The 19,638-nt window shown below is 42.9% G+C and overlaps 1 protein-coding gene across 1 annotated transcript in view; it reads left to right on the top strand.

Moving 5' to 3' along the window:
• Positions 1–19,638, top strand: part of COL4A6 (collagen type IV alpha 6 chain) — a 76,938-nt gene that overhangs the window by 18,352 nt on the left and 38,948 nt on the right. Inside the window, exons 5-17 of the mRNA XM_083372301.1 lie at positions 142–177; positions 1,952–2,014; positions 4,059–4,094; positions 5,408–5,449; positions 6,525–6,617; positions 10,005–10,058; positions 12,762–12,821; positions 13,422–13,466; positions 14,206–14,259; positions 15,348–15,417; positions 16,100–16,210; positions 18,312–18,461; positions 18,607–18,711. Of these exons, the coding sequence (XP_083228427.1) occupies positions 142–177; positions 1,952–2,014; positions 4,059–4,094; positions 5,408–5,449; positions 6,525–6,617; positions 10,005–10,058; positions 12,762–12,821; positions 13,422–13,466; positions 14,206–14,259; positions 15,348–15,417; positions 16,100–16,210; positions 18,312–18,461; positions 18,607–18,711 (919 nt within the window). The remainder of the gene's footprint in view (positions 1–141; positions 178–1,951; positions 2,015–4,058; positions 4,095–5,407; positions 5,450–6,524; positions 6,618–10,004; positions 10,059–12,761; positions 12,822–13,421; positions 13,467–14,205; positions 14,260–15,347; positions 15,418–16,099; positions 16,211–18,311; positions 18,462–18,606; positions 18,712–19,638) is intronic.

The raw sequence follows: 19,638 nt of genomic DNA, 5'->3' as shown, positions 1-19,638 counted from the left end.
TGACAAAAATAACTTGTGTAATGTGCATGTAGTGATCCCCATTTTTTTTTAACAAGGAACATTTTTCTATACTAGCGTTTCCCTGCCAATCTGATTCATGTTTCATCTCAGGGCTTGCTGTTTTTATGTTATTATTATTAGGGAGAAAGTGGTCTTCCTGGACTGGATGGTGCTATTGTAAGTTCATTTCCCTTCTAATTTCTGTTTTTCTTGCTTGTGGGTTGCATTATTTTTGGCAAAACTCAATTAGTAAAGAGAACGGAAGTTTCAACTTTGCTTCCAGCATAATAGTATTGAACTTGCCTTAGAAAACCTTAGTCCCAAATCTACCCACAACCATGGAAGCTCATTAGGTGACTTGCTTGTCACAACAACTCACACTATAGATTTCTTATGAGGAGGGAAATAGTCTTGATTTGCTCGGGGTGGTGGTGATGGATGAGAATAACCAAACATTTTGTTTTATTTGTCTTAACTGCTGTTCAATCTTTACAAAACTTGCAGAACCACTGAACTGTTTGCAGAGAGGAAACACTACAATTAGGAATACAGTCCAAAATTCCCCTGCAGAGTTCCACACTGTGTGTGGTAGAAGGACAAACAATAGCTTTCTTGTTAGAAGAGGAAGATTCAGCTAACACAGGTGTCCAGTGCAAGGCACAAGGGTGTCATGTGTGCCTTGTCACTATGGCATAAAAGATGGTGTTTGGGGTACCACTCGCCCTCACCACAGGTAGCATGAGAGCCATGGGTTTATTGTTGTTCTTGTCTGCACTCTTTCTCGAGTTTCAACACAAATCCACTGTTGTGCATTTTACATGAATTTCTGATTTAACTCTTTTACATCCTTCTGGGGACAGTGGTTCCCAGAAATATCTAGTTAAAGAGAGAGGAGGGGGATGGATAGAATGGAGAGATAGAGAGATTAGATAGATAGATAGATAGATAGATAGATAGATAGATAGATAGATAGATAGATAGATAGATGAGATAGATGAGATAGAGAGAGATAGGATGGATAAGGGAGAGACAGAATGGATTAAAGAGAGAGAGAGAGGATGGATAAGATGGATGATAGACAGACAGATGATGATGGATAGATAGATAGATAGATAGATAGATAGATAGATAGATAGATAGATAGAATGGATAAGGGAGAGAGAGAGGATGGATTAGAGAGAGAGAGAGGATGGATAAGATGGATGATAGACAGACAGATGATGATGGATAGATAGATAGATAGATAGATAGATAGATAGATAGATAGATAGATAGATAGATAGATAGATAGATAGATAGATAGATTGGATAAGGGAGAGAGAGAGAGATTAGAGAGAGAGAGGATGGATAAGATGGATGATAGACAGACAGACAGATCTTATCAGCTTCTAGTTGTCCAACTGCCTTCCATGAGAAAGACTCTTCAGCCCCTCAGCCTCTTATACATTCCTCATATAGGAATGTATAAGAGGCTTATATAGGACTGGGTTTAGCTGAAAGAAAAGCCAACGGGATGGGAAAGAAACATACAAAGGAGAATCAAGAGGGAAGAAAAGGGGAAAAAAACAACAGAAAAATCCCCTTCCTACCTCCAGAGCAAAGCCTTTTTTTTTCTTGTCTGGCTTTTGGCCTTTTCAAATAAAGAGAAATGCTGAAATTTATTTCTCCTTTCCGCATCGTGTTTTCTATCCTGCGGGAGAGATTCACGTCTTCCTCTTGGCATTCTGCGCTCCAGGAGACACCCTCTTAGCGTGGAAGTAGTCAAGCTAAGAACAAGAGCGACAACAGCCGTATTACACGTGATTGTCGTGTTTCTGACCCTGTGACGAGTTTGGGTTACCAGTCTGGCAGCAGGCAGATAGATGCCTGAAGAGAGTCGACTCATTTGGGGGTGAGCAGGACCTGTGAGCCAGCAAAGATGCTCTCTTGACTTTGTTGTCCTCCTTCACAGGGACTGAAAGGTTTTCCAGGTCGACCAGGCCCTGCTGGCCCCATCGGGCTACCTGGATTTCCGGTAAATCATCCTCTTTTTTTGTTGTTATTAATGATACCCTGCATAATCCGCCATTGTAGCTAGTTCAGGATGTATGAAATAGCTAGCGATTGTTATCTACAGTATTTGTGGTCTGACAGATGTTGGCTGCTTTATTAGCTCATTGTTAACGCTTCGAGTGAGACCCATCAAGAAGCAGAACGACGAAGACTCGCTGTCTTTATTGTAAGGTTACATTAACAGAATCTTCTTACAAGGTTGAAAGCATTTCTCCTTTCCTCTCCTTTTTACTTTGGGGAGTAAAAGCTAAGGGGGGGGTGTCTCTTCTGAAATGCTTCCAAGGCCTCCTCTCTGTCTGTGGGCTGAGACGGCTTTTACAGGGAGTCCTCGACTTACAGGCATTCGTTTAGCGACCGTTCAGAGTTACAGTGGCACTCGAAAAAGTAACGTGACGGTTTTTCACACTGACGTGACGACCATTGCAGCATCCCTCTGGTCACATGATCAAAATTCAGATGCTTGTCAACTGGTTCGTATTTATGACGGTTCCGGTGTCCCAGGGTCATGTGATCCTCTATTTGCGACCTTCTGACAAACAGTCAGTGGGGGAAGGCAGATTCACTTAACAACTGCGTTACTAACTTGACAATTTCAAGTGATTTATTTAAAACTGGTGGCACAGTGGGTTAGAATGCAGCATTGCGGGCTAATTCTGATGACTGCCGACTGCCAGCAGTTCGATCCTGACCGGCTCAAGGTTGACTCAGCCTTCCATCCTTCCGAGGTTGGTAAAATGAGGACCCAGATTGTTGGGGGGAAAGAGGCTGACTCTGTAAAACACTCAGAGAAGGCTGCAAAGCACTGTGAAGCGGTATATAAGTCTAAGGGCTAAGCGTTATCACTATTTGCGGCAAGATGGTTGTAAAATGGAGCTTAACAACTGTCACGCTTAGTAATGGAAATTTTGGTCATAAGTCAAGGACGACCTGCAGGTGCCTGTTGTCCAGGCTTTTCCTTCTTTCTCCCAATGTCATTTCCACATACCATTACACCATCATGGTGATACACAAGAGTCATTAATGAGAAAGTGGTCAGGGACTGAGAACCAGGAATTTCTTACCTGCCCAGCTCCTTTTCAGGTCAAAGGAGCTAAAATCTCAGTGCTCTGCTAACCACTGGAATATGGGAGCAGTATGCATAACATTTGCAAAGAACGAAGAACAGTGGTGGGAATTGGGTAGGTCTAGTCTAGTGAAAAGGAAGACTAGGGGTGACATGATAGCAGCATTCCAATATTTTGAGGGGCTGTCACAAAGGAGAGGGGTATCAACCTATTCCCCAAAGCACCTGGAGGCAACACAAGAAGCAACAGATGGAAACTCATCAAGGAGAGAAGCAACCTAGAACTAAGGAGAAACTTCCTGGCAGTGAGAACAGGTAATCAGTGGAACAACTTGCTTCCAGAAGTTGCGAATGCTCCAACAGTGGAAGTTTTTAAGAAGAGACTGGACAGCCATTCGTCTGAAATAGTATAGGGTTGCCTGCCTGAGCAGGGGGTTGGACTAGAAGACCTCCAAGGCCCCTTCCAACTCTGTTATTCTGATCAGTCTCTTAGGAGACTGCCCTAATCCAGATTATTCCCTTGTTTGACTCAAGAGGGAAGCAGAATGACAAGGCGGACAAGGATTTAACTCCACCTCCTTTGGTTTCTGATCTAGTTGGGTGGGATCCATCTGCCCCTTTGTTATATCTTTTTGCTTAAATATTAAATATTAAAAAGGTCATCAGCCCAGGAAAAGATGTAGGAGTGAGATTCTCACCTCATGCAAGGGAGGATTTGGCACAAGCTAACTGCTCACATTTATTACTGAGTAATTCATCTGTCTCTTTGCTTGCTAAATAATATTGCACCGTGAACAACTTTGGATATTTAAGGAGCCGGTCCCCTTAAAGCTGTTTTTCTTTTTAACAACAGCTCCCTCTTTTTATTTACTTGCTCCACACCTAAATTGGCATTTGTTTCTCAAGTGCAACATCTGATTAATATTCTTTTCTTCCAATTTAGGGACCACCAGGTTTCCCAGGCCCCCCAGGACCTGTCGTAAGTATGTTTGATCATTTCCCTGCATTCTCCCTTCCCCATCCGTCCGTGCCTCCGTCCAAGAAATTGTACTGTTTTCTTACTGATAAACATTAGGACAGTTTTGCTGCGTTAAAGATGGAGAGAATGTTGCAAAGTCGGAAATTTTTATTATTGTTGGCTTTCGCTTTGCTGGAGAGGGTGAGAAATGGTTTCAGAATAGCTTGCTCCTGGTATATTTTTTTTAAAAAAATTATTCTCCACAGTTGATTGCAGAAGTTGTGGGAGCTTCATCACTGGAAGCTTTCAAGAAGAGACTGGACTTCCATCTGTCAGAAATGGTGTAGGGTCTCCTGCTTGAGCAGGGGCTGGACTAGAAGACCTTCCAACTCTATTATTCTATTCTGTTCTGTTTGAGCAGGGGGTTGGACTAGTTGAAGCTCACAGAAGCTTCAGTTGGGATGATTATGAATTATACTAGATATCCATCCACCAGATAGTTCTAAATGAATCCGGCACTTTTGAATTACAGCCATTCATAGAGTGACCGTTTAAAGCTATAACAACAGCACTGGGAAAAAAAGTGTCTTATGACCGGTCCTCACACTTACAACCATCACAACGCCTCCCCATGGTCACGTGATCAAGACTCAGGTGCTTGGCAGCCGGTATACATTTAAAAAGTTTGCCCTGCCCCAGAGACATTTATGACTTTCTCAGCTGGCTTCCAACAAGGAAAATCAATTTGGGAAGTTGGATTTGCTTCGTAGCCACGTGGTTCCCATTAACAACTGCCATGATTCATTTTAAAAAAACATGGCAAAAAAGGACGTAAAAACTGCTTTGGTTAGCCACAGAAATTTTGGTCCCAACTGTGGTCATGAGGACTACCTAAATCGGATCTTTCTCAAGATTTAGGATTTCAAAATATATATTTGGGAGATATGCGTTATTCCGAGTAATGCAGCTTTTCGTAACTAATGAGATGCTGTCCATTCCTATTGTGTTCAAGCGCTTTTGGTGTGACATCAAGCTAATGAAATTAGTGTGAGAAAAGAGAAGCATTTTAATCCTTTGAAACCAAATAATAAGCTCTCATTCCTCATAGTCCCAGGCTGGATTACCAGAGCCAACTGGAAACCGTTATTATTTTTCCCCCCCAAACTGTGAATGTTGATGATCACTTTTGGAAGACAGATATAAGAAAACAAGCTTTAATTCCATTGAACATTTCTTTTGACTCTTATTTGGATGCTTCTGTGTTTCAATTGTCCTGTTTTTTTGGGGGGGTGTAAATCACAATGATTTGATGTTTATTTTTTGTTATTTTTCAGGGCAGTAGCAATCTAGTTTTCCAGGGAGAAAAAGGAGAAAAAGTAAGTAGTGGTGTGCATTTTGGTTTTGCAGTAGGACACCAAATATCTTTTTTTCTCAGATCACTGCGAGATTAAAAAGATTGATACCTGTTCTTCCACATGTTGGCCACTTATTCAAGTTCATGCCATGAAAACAAGCTGCATGTCAAGAATAGAACTGGGCAATGGAGAAGAGGCTTGATTTTTGTTCACTGCTTGCAACTTACAATTTCCAAAATTGGTATCAGCTTCCGAATATTCTTCAAAAAAAAAAAGCTTCGTTTTCAAGTCTTTTGGAAGTGATGGGCATTCGAGCCCATCAAACGTCTTATGGGAAACCATTCTAGAGAACCAGCTCAATTATAAACAGTCCCTCCAGGCTTTGACCCCTTGACCTCCTGAAAAAGGGGGACAACCAGCTGCCTCTCCCAATATGACCTAAAGGGTTGGCTTGACTCCACGGGAAAGATGGAGTTCTTAAGTGACCAGGAGCCAAGCCATAAAGTGCCTTTTAGATGAAAAACAGCACTTTACATGGCTCTAGGAAACTAAGAATCCAAGGCAGGGCCTGAAAAATAGATATAGCATGCACCCTCCCAGCATGCACCTGGAAGGAGCTGGGCCACTGCATTTTGTACCACCTGAAGTTACCAAATAGTCTTTAAAGACCATCCCATGAAGAGCACACTGCAGTAGTCTAGAGCAGTGTTTCTCAACCTCAATATAACATACGTGGATTCCAACTACCAGAATTCCCCAACCAGGACAATTCAAAATTTCTGAGGTTGAGAAGCTTTGTCTACAGGAGTGGTGATGAAGGCATGAGCCACCTAATTCTTTTTAAGATGTCTTCCTTCCTTCCTTCCTTCCTTCCTTCCTTCCTTCCTTCCTTCCTTCCTTCCTTCCTTTCTTTCTTTCTTTCTTTCTTTCTTTCTTTCTTTCTTTCTTTCTTTCTTTCTTTCTTCTTTCTTCCTTTCTTCCTTTCTTCCTTCTTTTTTCTCTCTCTCATTCAATTTCTATAGCCACCCATCTCAGTAAATGATTAAAAAATTATATTACAATTAAAAATACTAACATATATATGTTTTCCAATTAGGGAGATGTGGGACTGCCAGGACTAGCAGGACCTCCATCTTCCACAGGGACAGAAGAATATGTTGGAGTGTCCAAAGGACAGCAAGGAGCAAAGGTTTGGCCTTAACAATTGATAAACTCTAAATAAAATGGTTTTTTTAAATGATGCTGAACGTCAGGCTTGATTTCTCATAGTTTCATCAACAAATCAGGGTTTTTGGCAATAATAATAAAGAAAAGGTTGGACATAACCTTTTTTGGAGACCTTTTTCCCCCCAATTTCTCCATATAATGTAGGGCTGCCTAAGAAGTCTCCCATCAAAATATCTCCAGGCCTTAATCTGATTAGTATTATGAGATCAGCCAAGGCTGCTGGGAATGAAAAATCTCCTTTAGATCAGGATGTCTTCTTGATGAGTTGATGAACGTATCCATACTATTTGCAATGGTGGCGTATATCACTGATATTATTACCTAGTTTGGGGCTGCCCTTAAAGTCCACCCGGAGGCTTCAGCTGGTGCAGAATGCAGCTGCACGGGTTGTGATGGGAGCTTCCCGATACTCCCATATTACACCCCTCCTGCGTGAGCTGCATTGGCTACCAGTTGCCCTCCGGGTGAGATTTAAGGTGCTGGTACTTACCTTTAAAGCCCTACATGGCTTAGGTCCGGGATACTTGCAGGACCATCTGCTGCCGGGAACAAATTCCCATCGTCCAGTACGCTCACACAGAGAAGGCCTCCTCAGGGTACCGTCAGCTAGGCAATGTCGGCTGGCGACCCCCAGGGGGAGGGCCTTCTCTGTGGGAGCACCAACCCTATGGAATCAGCTCCCCCCTGAGCTTCGGATAGCCCAAAACCTCCAATCCTTTCGCCGCGGCCTCAAAACACACCTGTTCCACCAAGCTGACCTAGACTGACAGGCATTTTAATTAATTTATATTTAGTATTTTTAATTCATTTTTAAATTCTCTAATTTTTTATTGCACTGATGTTCTCAATTTCATTTTATCTTGATTTATGCACTTATTATATGTTTTACTGTGAGCCGCCCTGAGTCCTTCAGGAGATAGGGCGGGATATAAATCCCATCAATAAATAAATAAATAAATAAATAAATAAATAAATAAATAAATAAATAATGCAATGTCTGCAAGAACACAATCAAGCTCAGAGACCACCCTCTCAGAGACAGCTTCTTTAAGCAAATTCTCCAGGAAGGTGGAGATAGAAAAAAAAATGTGAAGGTCATAAATGCAGACGCTGGTTGCAAAGTTATTTTTTCATCACCATAATAACTGCAACCGGTTACAATCTGAGGCAGTCGCTAAATGAGAACTCTCCTATATTGCAGGATGGGCAACTATGGCCCCTTCATGACCTGGGAACTTGCTGGCTCAGGAATTCTGGCATTTGAAGTACTTAGGTTGTAAAGGGGCCATAGTTGCCCACCCCTGCTATAAAGGACCAATATAGTACGTATTTTAATGAGAACTGGCACAGTCAAGATTAATAAACCAGCTGGGTTTCTCCCCCCCCCCAGTCTCCTCACTTTTCTAAATTCTATCATGTGGCTCTGAAGTCCACTCTAGGATATAATAAATGAACATCCTGGGAAATGTATGCAAAAAACGCATGTGTTGGAAGAAATTATAAACACACCCTGTACATTCAGAGAAGCCCTATTATACACAAGCCCGCAAATGTTCCTCCTTGTTTTTCAGCTCAGTATTTGCAAACTTGCACAAAAAATGGTTAGAAAGCGTGCATCAGAAAGTATGAAAGTTGAAGCTATCAAAAGAGGCAGATTTATTCATGGCTGAGCACAGGGCAACACCAATTAATTTATTATGATATAAGCTTTGGCAGGCTAAGGTCTGTTTTGTTTTTTGAAGCAGACTCTAATCTAGGAAAACATTCATATGCCTTGATACATTTGTCATTCAGTAATGGAATAAACTGATGTGTAGGTGTGGTATGGAATGTCTGTCTGTTCCTGGAAAATTTAAGATGTGGCTTAAATGAAAGTATGGCTTGACTTGTCTGTAGCTTTGATACTGTAGTGATTTGGGCTGTTATTGAAAAGATAGCACTACTAATTAATTGGAAATTCAGGGTCAGAACCTAGATTAACTCCTTGTAGAATCAGTAAATTTAACACATTCTTCTTTGTTAACAAAAAGTAGGAATTTGCTTAAGAATTTAGGTATTATCCTCCCAATCTTTCCTTCCCTGGGAAAAAAGCAAAGATAAGAGAATGTACCATAAGCCTCCCAACAATTAAAATTATTTTCAGTCTGTTTAGAAAAGTGATTATTCTCCCTTTCAAAAAGGCCTAAAGAAAAAAAAAGAAAGCAATTTAAGCCAGTCTTGGACATTTCTTTATCTCGGTAGATGATTAACTCATTTAAGGTCTAACCTCTGTGGAGTTTGATCAATGATTTCCAACACTGTTTTCCCCACTCTGAAGAATCCTGAATGTTTACTCTTGAAAGAGTAAGACTCTTGAATGTTTGTCATTGAGAATGTCAACTTTCCCTAGACAACAGGCAATCCAAAGGATGCCCAAGGTTGTAATCATTACCGTGGAAATGTTGACATACCAAACTGTTTTTCAGCTAAATCTCTGGGTGGTGAGATTATGCTTACCCAGGTGGAAGATGTAATCTCTTAAAGAAACACTGACGGCACTCAAATGGTAGCTTTTGATTTGTACTATGTACCATGTGTCCAATAAGCCAGTTGTCTTAAGTTAACCAATCTCAGCTCTTTGACTTCATCATGTTGCTTTGCATATACGTAATGGCAAGCCACACTTTATCTTCCCCAGCAGAGTTGCAAGAGAGAGTGAGAACTTTTGCTTCAGTATTAGATAACACAAGAATAGAATTGGAAGGGACATTGGTGTCTTCTAGTCCCACCCTTTGCCCAAGACAGGAGACCTAATATCATTCTGGACAATCTTTTCTTGAAATCCTCCAGTGATGGAGCATCTACAGCCTCTGGAGGCAAGCCGTTCCACTGGTTAATTGTTCTCACTGTCAGGAGATTTCTCCTTATTTCTAAGTTGGCTCTCTCCTTGATTAGTTTCCATCCATTGTTTCTTGTCTTGCTTTCAGGGGCTTTGGAGAATAGGTTGACCCCGTCTTCTATGTGGCAGGCCCTTAGATATTGGAACACTGCTATCACGTCAGCCCTAGTTCTTTTTTTCATTAAACTAGACCCACCCAATTCCTGCACTGCATTAGATACCCTTGTCCTGTTTTTCAGACTCAACAAACTGATGAGTCTTAGCAATTTTGAAACTAGGCAACTTCAAGCTGTATGTTCACAAGATGACTCAATATAAATTGACAGTGATGGTTAACCACAGTTTAGAATTCGGATATCAATGTATCTATGGGATAAATGAATAGAGGTAAAAATGAATGATCAAACCTAGATCTTACAGTGCTGAGTGATACATTACTTAGTGTTTTGATTTTGTACTTGTTTGTTTCAGGGACTTCCTGGCCCCAAAGGAATTCCAGGCCTACCAGGAGTTCCTGGACGTCCGGTAAGATGTTTCATCCACAAGACAAAACCTTTGTTGACCTATCTCCCCTTTGAAGAGGTTGGAAGGGGTATGTAGTTCAGAAGGAACCCCACCCCAACCCAGGCATTCATCTAGAATCAAGCCACGTTTGACAAACGTGGAAGCAAAAGGGTCCCCCTGCTCCTTCTGAACATGTGGAAGAAGGAGAAAGAGCAGAATCCGAGCATATTCCCACCACACATTTGTCTTCTCCTTGTTCCCATCACCCCGTCATTGTCTGAGTATGAGCTTGGTTTCCACACGGGGATAATAAGCCATTTATAATGAGTCCCACAGTATTAGTACAGTTTCATTGCAATAATGGCAGCATAATTTGTTGGCTTGTTTCTGTTTTGAGTCTTTTGTTAGACATAAACAAATTCCCGCTAATGTAAATTGGAATTTTTGACAAATGCTTCTCGTTCAGAAGGATGGTTTCAATGACAGTTCATATAGACAGAAGTTTTTATTATAGCTTGTTAGCATCTGGCACAAATCCTGCACAATGACTCTTTCCCCCTACTCCCCCCCCCTGCATCCCCTCTGGTCCCTTCTTGGGTGGTGGCAATGAATTTTGTACCCCCTACGAAACGTTTGTGAATGCCGCTGCTGTCTTTGTAATCTAAGAAAAGAATGTTTTAGGAAACTTTGCAACCATGGAGTAAATTGTTTACTAATTGTGTCATTAAATTGCTTGCGGGCAGCCTCTTCTCCAAATAAGAGGTGCACAACTAGGGGGTTTCTGTCAATGGTTTGGTATTCCAGAGATGTTCATTACTATCTAAGGGAGATGATGCGTGTTTTTTAATGTGACCTTTGAGTGAGTCGTAATGCAGAAAATTTATTAAAAAAATAAGAGTTGGAGGACAAACAGAAGAGTAATGTCATCAGGGGTGTGTACTTACAGAGCGGTTCAAGCTTATAGATAAAACTTTACTTGAATTTATTTTGAACATAAAAAGACGAAAGATGCATAATAAAGCCATTGATTGTGTGTGAGCTCACCTCCAATTAACACAGCCTCTTTCTCTATGTGCATATTTTTACTTACTCTAGAGTCAGACATGATTGAATGGGAAACCTTTACCATAACTTTTTACTTTCATGAATATGTATATTGGAAACCTATATTCTATTCCAGTTTGTACTTCCAAGCACTTTTTTCCTTTCTGGGGAAGCATCAATGAAGTTGCCATTCTTTTGTTGTTTTTTTAATGAAATAAAGATGCACTTGTTAACTCTAATGCAACACTAAAGGGATGTTTCAAAGATTAGGGAAGAACTTATCATTTGAATCCATTCTTCTAACATCTAGAGCAAGGATTTCTTTCCATTTACATAAGATAACATACGTTGCTGAATCCCCAGGCTTGATAAACCTACAGTTCTTTATAAAAACATTAATATTTGGGGAGTATAATTCAATATCCTATTTATATCATATCGTAGATAATGTATTGACTTACGGAACTCAGGACTATAAGATATTACGATGGCCATAGTTTAGGCAGTTTTGGAAAAGGGATCAATAATATTGACAGAGGTTAACCCTTGCAGTGGTCACGACAGTTATTTAAGACCTCAATGGTATGGTGGCAATGGACTTCTTAATATCCTCTGCGTGATAAGAAATGGCAATTGATTCTAGACTTAGGAGTCCAACTTGAGTGCTTCTAAGAAGTATCTCATTAAATCACAGTAGTATATTGGATGTTAAATCCTGTTGCAGAATAGCAATCCCTTATCTGCCCATAATCTATTACAACCTGGTTCATGCTGCTACAAGTGGCTTCAGCTACACAAGAGACCTGTGTAAATCATGTAAAATCCATTGTGCATGACAGGAAGACAGTGCAGAGAGTGGTGAGGATGGCTGAAAAGATCATTGGCAGTTCCCTTCCTTCCATCCAGGATATAGCATATAAGGGTTGCTTGAACAGGGTCCGCAAGATTATCTGGGACACTACACACCCTCTTCACGACCTGTTTTCCTTGTTACTTTCTGGGAGTGGGCTCCATGGTATCCGAAGCAGAACATCCAGATTCGGTCACAGCTTTGTTCCATACAATATTAACCTTGGAAACTTTTAAGCTTCCTCCTTCGTTTATGTATTCAAGATCGACCGTGAATAATGTTTATATGTTACTTGTATGTAAGGCTGTAGGTCTATACATATGTTGCATACAGTATGTTTTAAATGTGCATTTTGTATGTGTACACTTTGAGAGGAAGCAATTAAATGTCATTTTTAATGTGTGCCATTGTGCCCACAGGAAAAAAATGACAATAAAGATTATCCACAGTAAATCTAAATCTATGTGAATGAATTGGGTAAATAAGTTGGAGCTGATCCAGATCTTTTGTTCAACTGCTTAATTAAGCCAGTTGGACTCAAAATGAGTTGACTCAGGCACGACTAAATATGCACACACCTTATCCTGTTCATTATTTAGCATGATCTGTTTTTTTAGCCCCATCCAGTCCTTTCATCCTAAACATGGTGTCTGCTGACTTACTTATAGCTTTGTGCCTCTCTTGCATTCTGGGAGAACTATGGAGGTGGAGATGTGAGCATCAGACCGCAAAGCAGAGAGCTCTGGCTTCCGGAAAAGTTTAAGCCTACATGAAGACATAGAGTCATCAGTCTTATCTTTGTTTCTTGTTTTTTCCCCTGTCCTCTTTAGGGTTTCTGGGGCTTTGGAGAAAAGGGAGAAAAAGGCATTCCTGGTTTACCAGGACCCAGGGTGAGAAGCTTCACAAAATCTTGCTCTTTGGAATATATTTGTACAGATAGTCCTCAACTTTTGGCCAATTGCTTAGCAATCATTCGAAGGCACGCCGGACTCCCCCAAAGACTTAGGGAAAATGGCTTAGGGCCATGGTGGTGAACCTATGGCATGCGTGCCACAGGTGGCACGTAGAGCCCTCTCTGTGGGCGCGCGCACCATCGCCCCAGTCCTAGGCCTTCAGCTGGGTTTCATAAAACCTTTTTGCTTTAGGCCTCTGCTGCCATGTGCAAAAAACAAAAAAAGGTTCAATCAATCAATTTCAACTTCTTGGGGGGGAAGATCTCACAAAATTGGAATTGATTGATTGAACTTTTTAGTCCCAGTCTGCCGTTACCACTGCAGCCACACCCACCCAATGGGCCACGCCCACCCAATGGGCCACACCTACCCACACCCGATGATACATAAGGGGGTTTTGGGTTGCAGTTTGGGCACTCGGTCTCTAAAAGGTTCACCATCACTGGCTTAGGGTATGACAGAACCCGGGGGAGGAACCTGTAGGTGTCGAACTGGAGCACATAACTCATCAGCGCATTTGATCTTCTTTCATTTTAGGGAGACATGGGACTGAGGGGACCTGAAGGAAGCATAGGCAGAAAGGTATGTCATGTGTTCAAACACATCGTTATTTGTCTAGCAGCTGATGCCGCAGTGGGTAAGGTCCAGCAGAACATTTTGGAACAAATTGCCTAGTTTTGTACAGGAGATCCCAGCTTTTTGATCCTTTAAAGGAAAGGCTATTTTATCAAGGCTTTGGGCAGACAATTGGACTCTCTAGATCAGGGGTCCCCAACCCCTAGTCTGGGTACCAGTACCGAGCCGTGGCATGCCAGTTAACCGGTCAACAGGAAAAAGCAAAGCCCCATCCGTGAGATGCAGGCAGCACACAAAACCACGCACCCTCCGGTCTGCAGAAAAACCTTTCTCTACGGAACCGGTCCCTGGTGCCCAAAAGGTTGGGGACCTCTGCTCTAGATTATTTGAGAGTTTCAAAAGGCAGTTGAGACCCTTTAGTTCTTCTGCTGGGCCTTTGGAGTATAAAAGCTACGTAGGGCACCAATGTCACGTTGAGGTTGATTGGGGTTTTCAGTTTGATTGATGGTTCAACTTGACTCTTTATGGGCGTGCAGTAGTTCCTGTATACAAGAGTCTCTCCAGAGTCTTCCATTAGAGTTGGCTGGTTTGCTGGCTTGCTGTTCAACCACTCAGTTCAAATGTATTATGCAGTGTGCAGAAGAAATGGTCTTTTTTTCCTCAATAAATTAATAAGTACAGGAGAAAAGAGGGAGGAAAAACCCAGACTTCTTCTCATTCTGAATCATCTGTCATTGTTATTCAGGGAGTCCTGGGTGAATCGGGAGTTCCTGGTTGGGATGGATCACCAGGCGGAAAGGTAAACTTCCTGCGTGAAGAAGGTAGCACAAATCATTTTAGACAAGGCAGGGAAATAGCCGAACGGTAGCTGTGAATGGACAGACTTTTCTCTTTTTTTCTTTTAGTTAAAAGTGCTACTTTGTTCACAATGTTAAAATGCAAATTCCAGAAAAGGAAAAAAAAACACCAATATTAAACAAGACATTTAAAAAGCACATAAAAACACGTACACATAGATTTACTTCCAATGGAATATTAATAAATATATTTCAAGAGTAAGAGTTCCCTCCTCTTGCAAACCAGGCTCGCAAATTATGAATTTCTACATCTCTGTTTACCCAACAAAGTCCTTCCTTGATCTGTCAATTCTTCACTTTAGATAGATCTGGAAAGCAGACATTGAAATAAGATTCTCTTATTAATGTCTTCCTAAGGCACTTCTAAGGGACGCGGTGGCTCAGTGGGTTAGGACGCTAAGCTTCTCGATCAGAAGGTCGGCAGTTTGGCGGGTCGAATCCCGAGTGCCGCGTAACAGAGTGAGCGCCTGTTACTCATCCCAGCTTCTGCCCACCTAGCAGTTCGAAAGCACGTAAAAATGCAAGTAGAAAAATAGGGACCACTACAGTGGGAAGGTAACAGCGTTCCGTGCGCCTTTGGCGTCTAGTCATGCCGGCCACATGACCACGGAGACGTCCTCGGACAAGCACTGGCTCTTTGGCTTTGAAACGGAGATGAGCACCAGCCCCTAGAGTCAGAAATGACTAGCACACATGTGCGGGGGAACCTTTACCTTTACCTTTTTAAGGCACTTCCAGGCTAGTAAGTCTCATTTACAGGGATGTTTCTTGATTCATAATAGCTGAGAATTCATGTTTTCTTCTTTTTTTTAAAAAAGGCAAACAGTTCTAGCCAGGCTTTCTCCCTGACAGATTTGTCTTCTGCACTACAGAGATTTTTATTTTATTTTTGTGCATGCAGTCATGCAGCCTTGCCCGCCCACTCACTTTGTATTTGCCTCTTACTTCCCAAGTTACACTTTGGATGAAGCAGAAGTGTTTTAACTAAGCTGTGAAGCTCTTTTTTTTTCCTCCTGTTTCTTGCTCTCAGGGTGAATTTGGCGATGTGGGTCCACCAGGCCTTCCAATAATTGTTGACACAAGTGGTGCCATCATATCAGGTGGATGATTTTCCTTACAAATCCATGTCTTCTTTAACATGTACGATAAGGAGAATGAAACGTTGCTCAAAGCTAGGTGAATGTTACTGCTCTTGCTGTACTAGGGTTCCATGGCATTCAGATCAGAGTAGACCACAAGGAGTGCCTTCCAGATGGATCACATTGCAGATCTCATAATCCCCACCTGATGTGCTGAACGGCTCTGTTTGCTTGGGATGTGGGAATGCAACCGGAGCAGGGGTCTTCAAACTTGGCTCTTTTATGACTTGTGGACTTCAACTCCCAGTATTCCTCAGCCAGGCACTGTTTAAATCATCCATGCATGTTTGGTCAAAATGAACCACGAGAGTTTCACCCATCACAAGCTGTATTCCTTGGTCTTCCTCCATTTCTTCCCTGGTATCAAAGATGTCTTAAATGCCCATTTTTCTTTCTAAGAAAATTGTTGTAGAACGTCTGAGGGACCTCTTTGCATGCCAAAGGTCTCTGTTTCAACCGTATGCATTTCCAGATACTGTTAGGAAAAGATCTGAACTGATCAGTTTAGGCACCCTTGAATTTTGTGGGTTCCAACTCCAGCTAAATCAGATTCTTGCATTCCAAAAGAAGGCTACTAGTCTGACAAGTGGGATATATGAAGAGCAGTTCTGAAGTTATTTGCTTTCCATCTTTTAAACCCTAGGTCCTCCCGGAGACCCCGGCACACCAGGAAACCCTGGATCTAGAGGAGATGAGGGGACTATTGGTTTGCCAGGATTTCCTGGGCAGCCAGGACGACCTCCAACATTTCCAGGTAACCTAGTTAAGGATCCATGGGTGCTGAGAGAATCCCAGGGATATCTTCATGTCAGAAGCTGACTTAAAAAGTATCCAAGGTGTTTTCTGAGAAGTGTTGTTCATGTTCGCCTGGTGCGTCAGCTGCGGCCCTATCTTAGCCGGGATGATCTATGCACAGTCACTCATGCGCTCGTGTCCTCTCGTCTGGACTACTGCAACGCTCTCTACATGGGGCTGCCCTTGAGGACCACTCGGAAGCTCCAACTGGTACAGAATGCAGCCGCGAGAGTGGTGTTGGGAGTCTCCCGATACTCCCACGTTACACCTCTGCTCCGTGAGCTGCATTGGTTGCCAGTTGCCTTCCGGGTGAGATTCAAGGTACTGGTAACGGTATTCAAAGCACTCCATGGCATGGGGCCGGAGTACCTCAGGGAACATCTGCTGCCGGCATCAAGCTCCCTGCGCCCTGTGCGTTCCCACAGAGAGGGCCTCCTCAGGGTACCACCGATCAGAGAATGTCGATTGGTGGCCCCCAGGGGGAGATCCTTCTCTGTGGGTGCTCCGGAGCTGTGGAATCAGCTACCGGTAGAGCTCCGGACGGCGCCCGATCTTCGCTCCTTTCGTCGCGATCTTAAGACATTTCTGTTTGTACAAGCCGGCCTAGCCTGAGGGGGAGTGTTGGGGTTGTTTTATCTCTCGCTTTTTAATTTTTCTGGGGGTTTTTAGCGTTGTATTTATATTGTTCTTAACTAGGGCTATTGTTTAATCCTGTTTTAATGTTTGTATTCGCTATTTTATTCTGCCCTGTGAACCGCCCTGAGTCCTCAGGGAGAAGGGCGGTATATAAGTGTTATTAAATTAAATTAAATTAAAATTAAATGTCTCTGGAAAGACACGGCCATCATGATTGTGGAAGATAATGTCTCACAAGGAGAAAAACACAAGGAAACGAGGAAGAAGGACCTAGAGGAACTTTTAACATGCTTCACATATTGGTGGGGAAAAGTAGGAAATGGGGGGCAGTGTATAGTTTACTGATATTTGGAGTAGGTTTTTCATCCACCTGACATCCTTTGCTTAATTTCTGGAAAGAATCAGTGAAATCATCTCCATCCATCCACTCCTCCTTCCCAGTGTATTTCTGTTGTCCTTCTGTCTTCACTGACCCAGTTTCATCTGTTGAGGACGAGGATTTTATCCGTTCAGTTGATTCTGTGGGCCAGGTCTCTCCACATCTTTCGATCTTGCACTACTTTTTTTGAGCTTTTCTATTCTCCGTCTGGTGTCAGCTTTGATGGTGTCCAACCACCGTGTTCTTGTGGATTACCTACCTACGTTAAGTTAAAAAGCCTTCCCCGCTGAACCCCTTAGTTCAGACATGTCAAACACAAGGCCCAGGGGCCGGATCCGGCCTGTGAAGTGGTTTCATGTGGCCCACGAAGCCATCCTGGAAACAGTGAGGGAATGGCCCCCACTGCCTTGGCCCTGGCCCAGAGACCCTCCTTCTGCCAGAGACCCCCAGATCTGTCCCACTTCTGCCCAGTCCTCCATAAGCACCCTTGATGCCAATGATGTAGAGCCCACCCAGTAGGCCATACGCACTCTAGCCACACCCACCCAGTAGGCCATGCCCACCCTGGCCATACCCACCCAGCCCCCTGAGGGCAACCGCAATGCTGATGCGGCCCTCAGTGAAATTGAGTTTGACACCCCTGCCTTAGTTAGTTAGTTGGTTAGTTAGACCCATCCTTGCTAACCAGAATTGGCAGTCTTCGCTGGGCACAATGTGAGCTGAAGCCTAAAGTGAGTCAGAGAGGACACATCTGGCAAATTTCCATTAAAATAGACCATCTCCTCCTTTCCTTGAAAGCAGTGGTGGCATCCTGGCAAAACCTGGTCACAAATGCTAGCAGAACAGTTTTCTAAAACTGTCCATGGCTCTTCCAATCCAACAGGAATGTTGACTGTTGGCTTATCTGGCCAAGATGCCTTAAACCAGAAAGTTGGGTTCTACTGTTTTTAGCAGTTAAATCAGAAAATAAAGGACCAGATTATCGGGTATGTGGGGGGACGGAATGAATTGAGAGGATAGCTTCTGGAACATAGTCTTCTTTTAGGTCACCCAGGTTCAACAGGAGTCCCAGGGATCCCAGGATTTAAAGGTGACCGAGGAGACCCAGGAAGGACCACAGTTGGATCTCCAGGCCTACCTGGGAAAGATGGAGCTCCAGGATTACCAGGAGCTCCAGGGTTACCAGGTGCTTCAGGTAAGTCCAAGATCAGGTACAACTTCTATTCTGCACTTATTTTGACTATGAAAATTGGTCTGCCTTCACTTTGCTGCATCCTGCTTCTCGGGACTATGCAGTTTCCTAGATCCTTGTGGATTTTAACATTATTTTTTTAATGCAGATGCAACATACCCAGCAGGTGCAATCTTTAGAGGAGAACCTGGGGAACCAGGTATCCCCGGACCAAGGGGCCCCCCAGGAATTTTTGGCTCAAGAGGATATAAAGGTGAGTAGAATTCTCACTGTCTGAACGTTCCTACAATGTTCCCAAGCACTCAGTCACGGTCTTTTCAGAAGAAAGTAGCTGTAAGATGCACAGCAAAATGTTACATGAGTCCACTTGTGCAACCTTTGTTTTGGCTCTTGGCCTGAGTAATGGCGCAGTTTACACTCGGTTTGGAGAACCCATGCGCACATGGCCCAAACAAAACCTTCTGTTTAGAAAAATATAAAGGTAAAGGTTCCCCCGCACATGCGTGCTAGTCGTTTCCGACTCTAGGGGCCGGTGCTCATCTCCGTTTCAAAGCAAGAGCCAGCGCTTGTCCGAGGACATCTCCGTGGTCATGTGGCCGGCATGACTAGACGCCAAAGGTGCACGGAACGCTGTTACCTTCCCACCGTAGTGGTCCCTATTTTTCTACTTGCATTTTTACGTGCTTTCGAACTGCTAGGTTGGCAGAAGCTGGGACGAGTAACAGGCGCTCACTCTGTTACGCGGCACTCGGGATTCGACCCGCCAAACTGCCGACCTTCTGATCGACAAGCTCAGCGTCCTAACCCACTGAGCCACCGCGTCCTCTAGGAAAATATGGACTTCATCTATTTATTTATGCAGCTTACATCGGTGGACTAGATCTAAGATGCATAAATCTTTCCACTCCAAATCTAACACCCTATTCACTCTCAGAACTTGGAGGAAGGAGCCTGGCTAATGAATTGACCACCAACTTCAGTGAGCTGGAGGAACAAACACTAGAATACATTCTTTCAGGGTCTCCCATAAACCCAAGATGGACTGAGTTATAATCAAGACAGGATTTAATACTGAGTCGAGGATATGTGATGAGAACTTGGCCACGTTTGGAAGGTTTTTTTTGTTTTTTGTTTGCTTAGAGTGCGTTGAGTACAAGGAGTACAGTTGTCCTTACATTAG

The sequence above is a fragment of the Vipera ursinii genome, assembly GCF_947247035.1.
Source record: "Vipera ursinii genome assembly, chromosome: 12".
In the NCBI taxonomy this organism is placed as follows: Eukaryota; Metazoa; Chordata; class Lepidosauria; order Squamata; family Viperidae; genus Vipera; species Vipera ursinii.
This window is presented reverse-complemented; position numbering and strand designations above follow the sequence as displayed.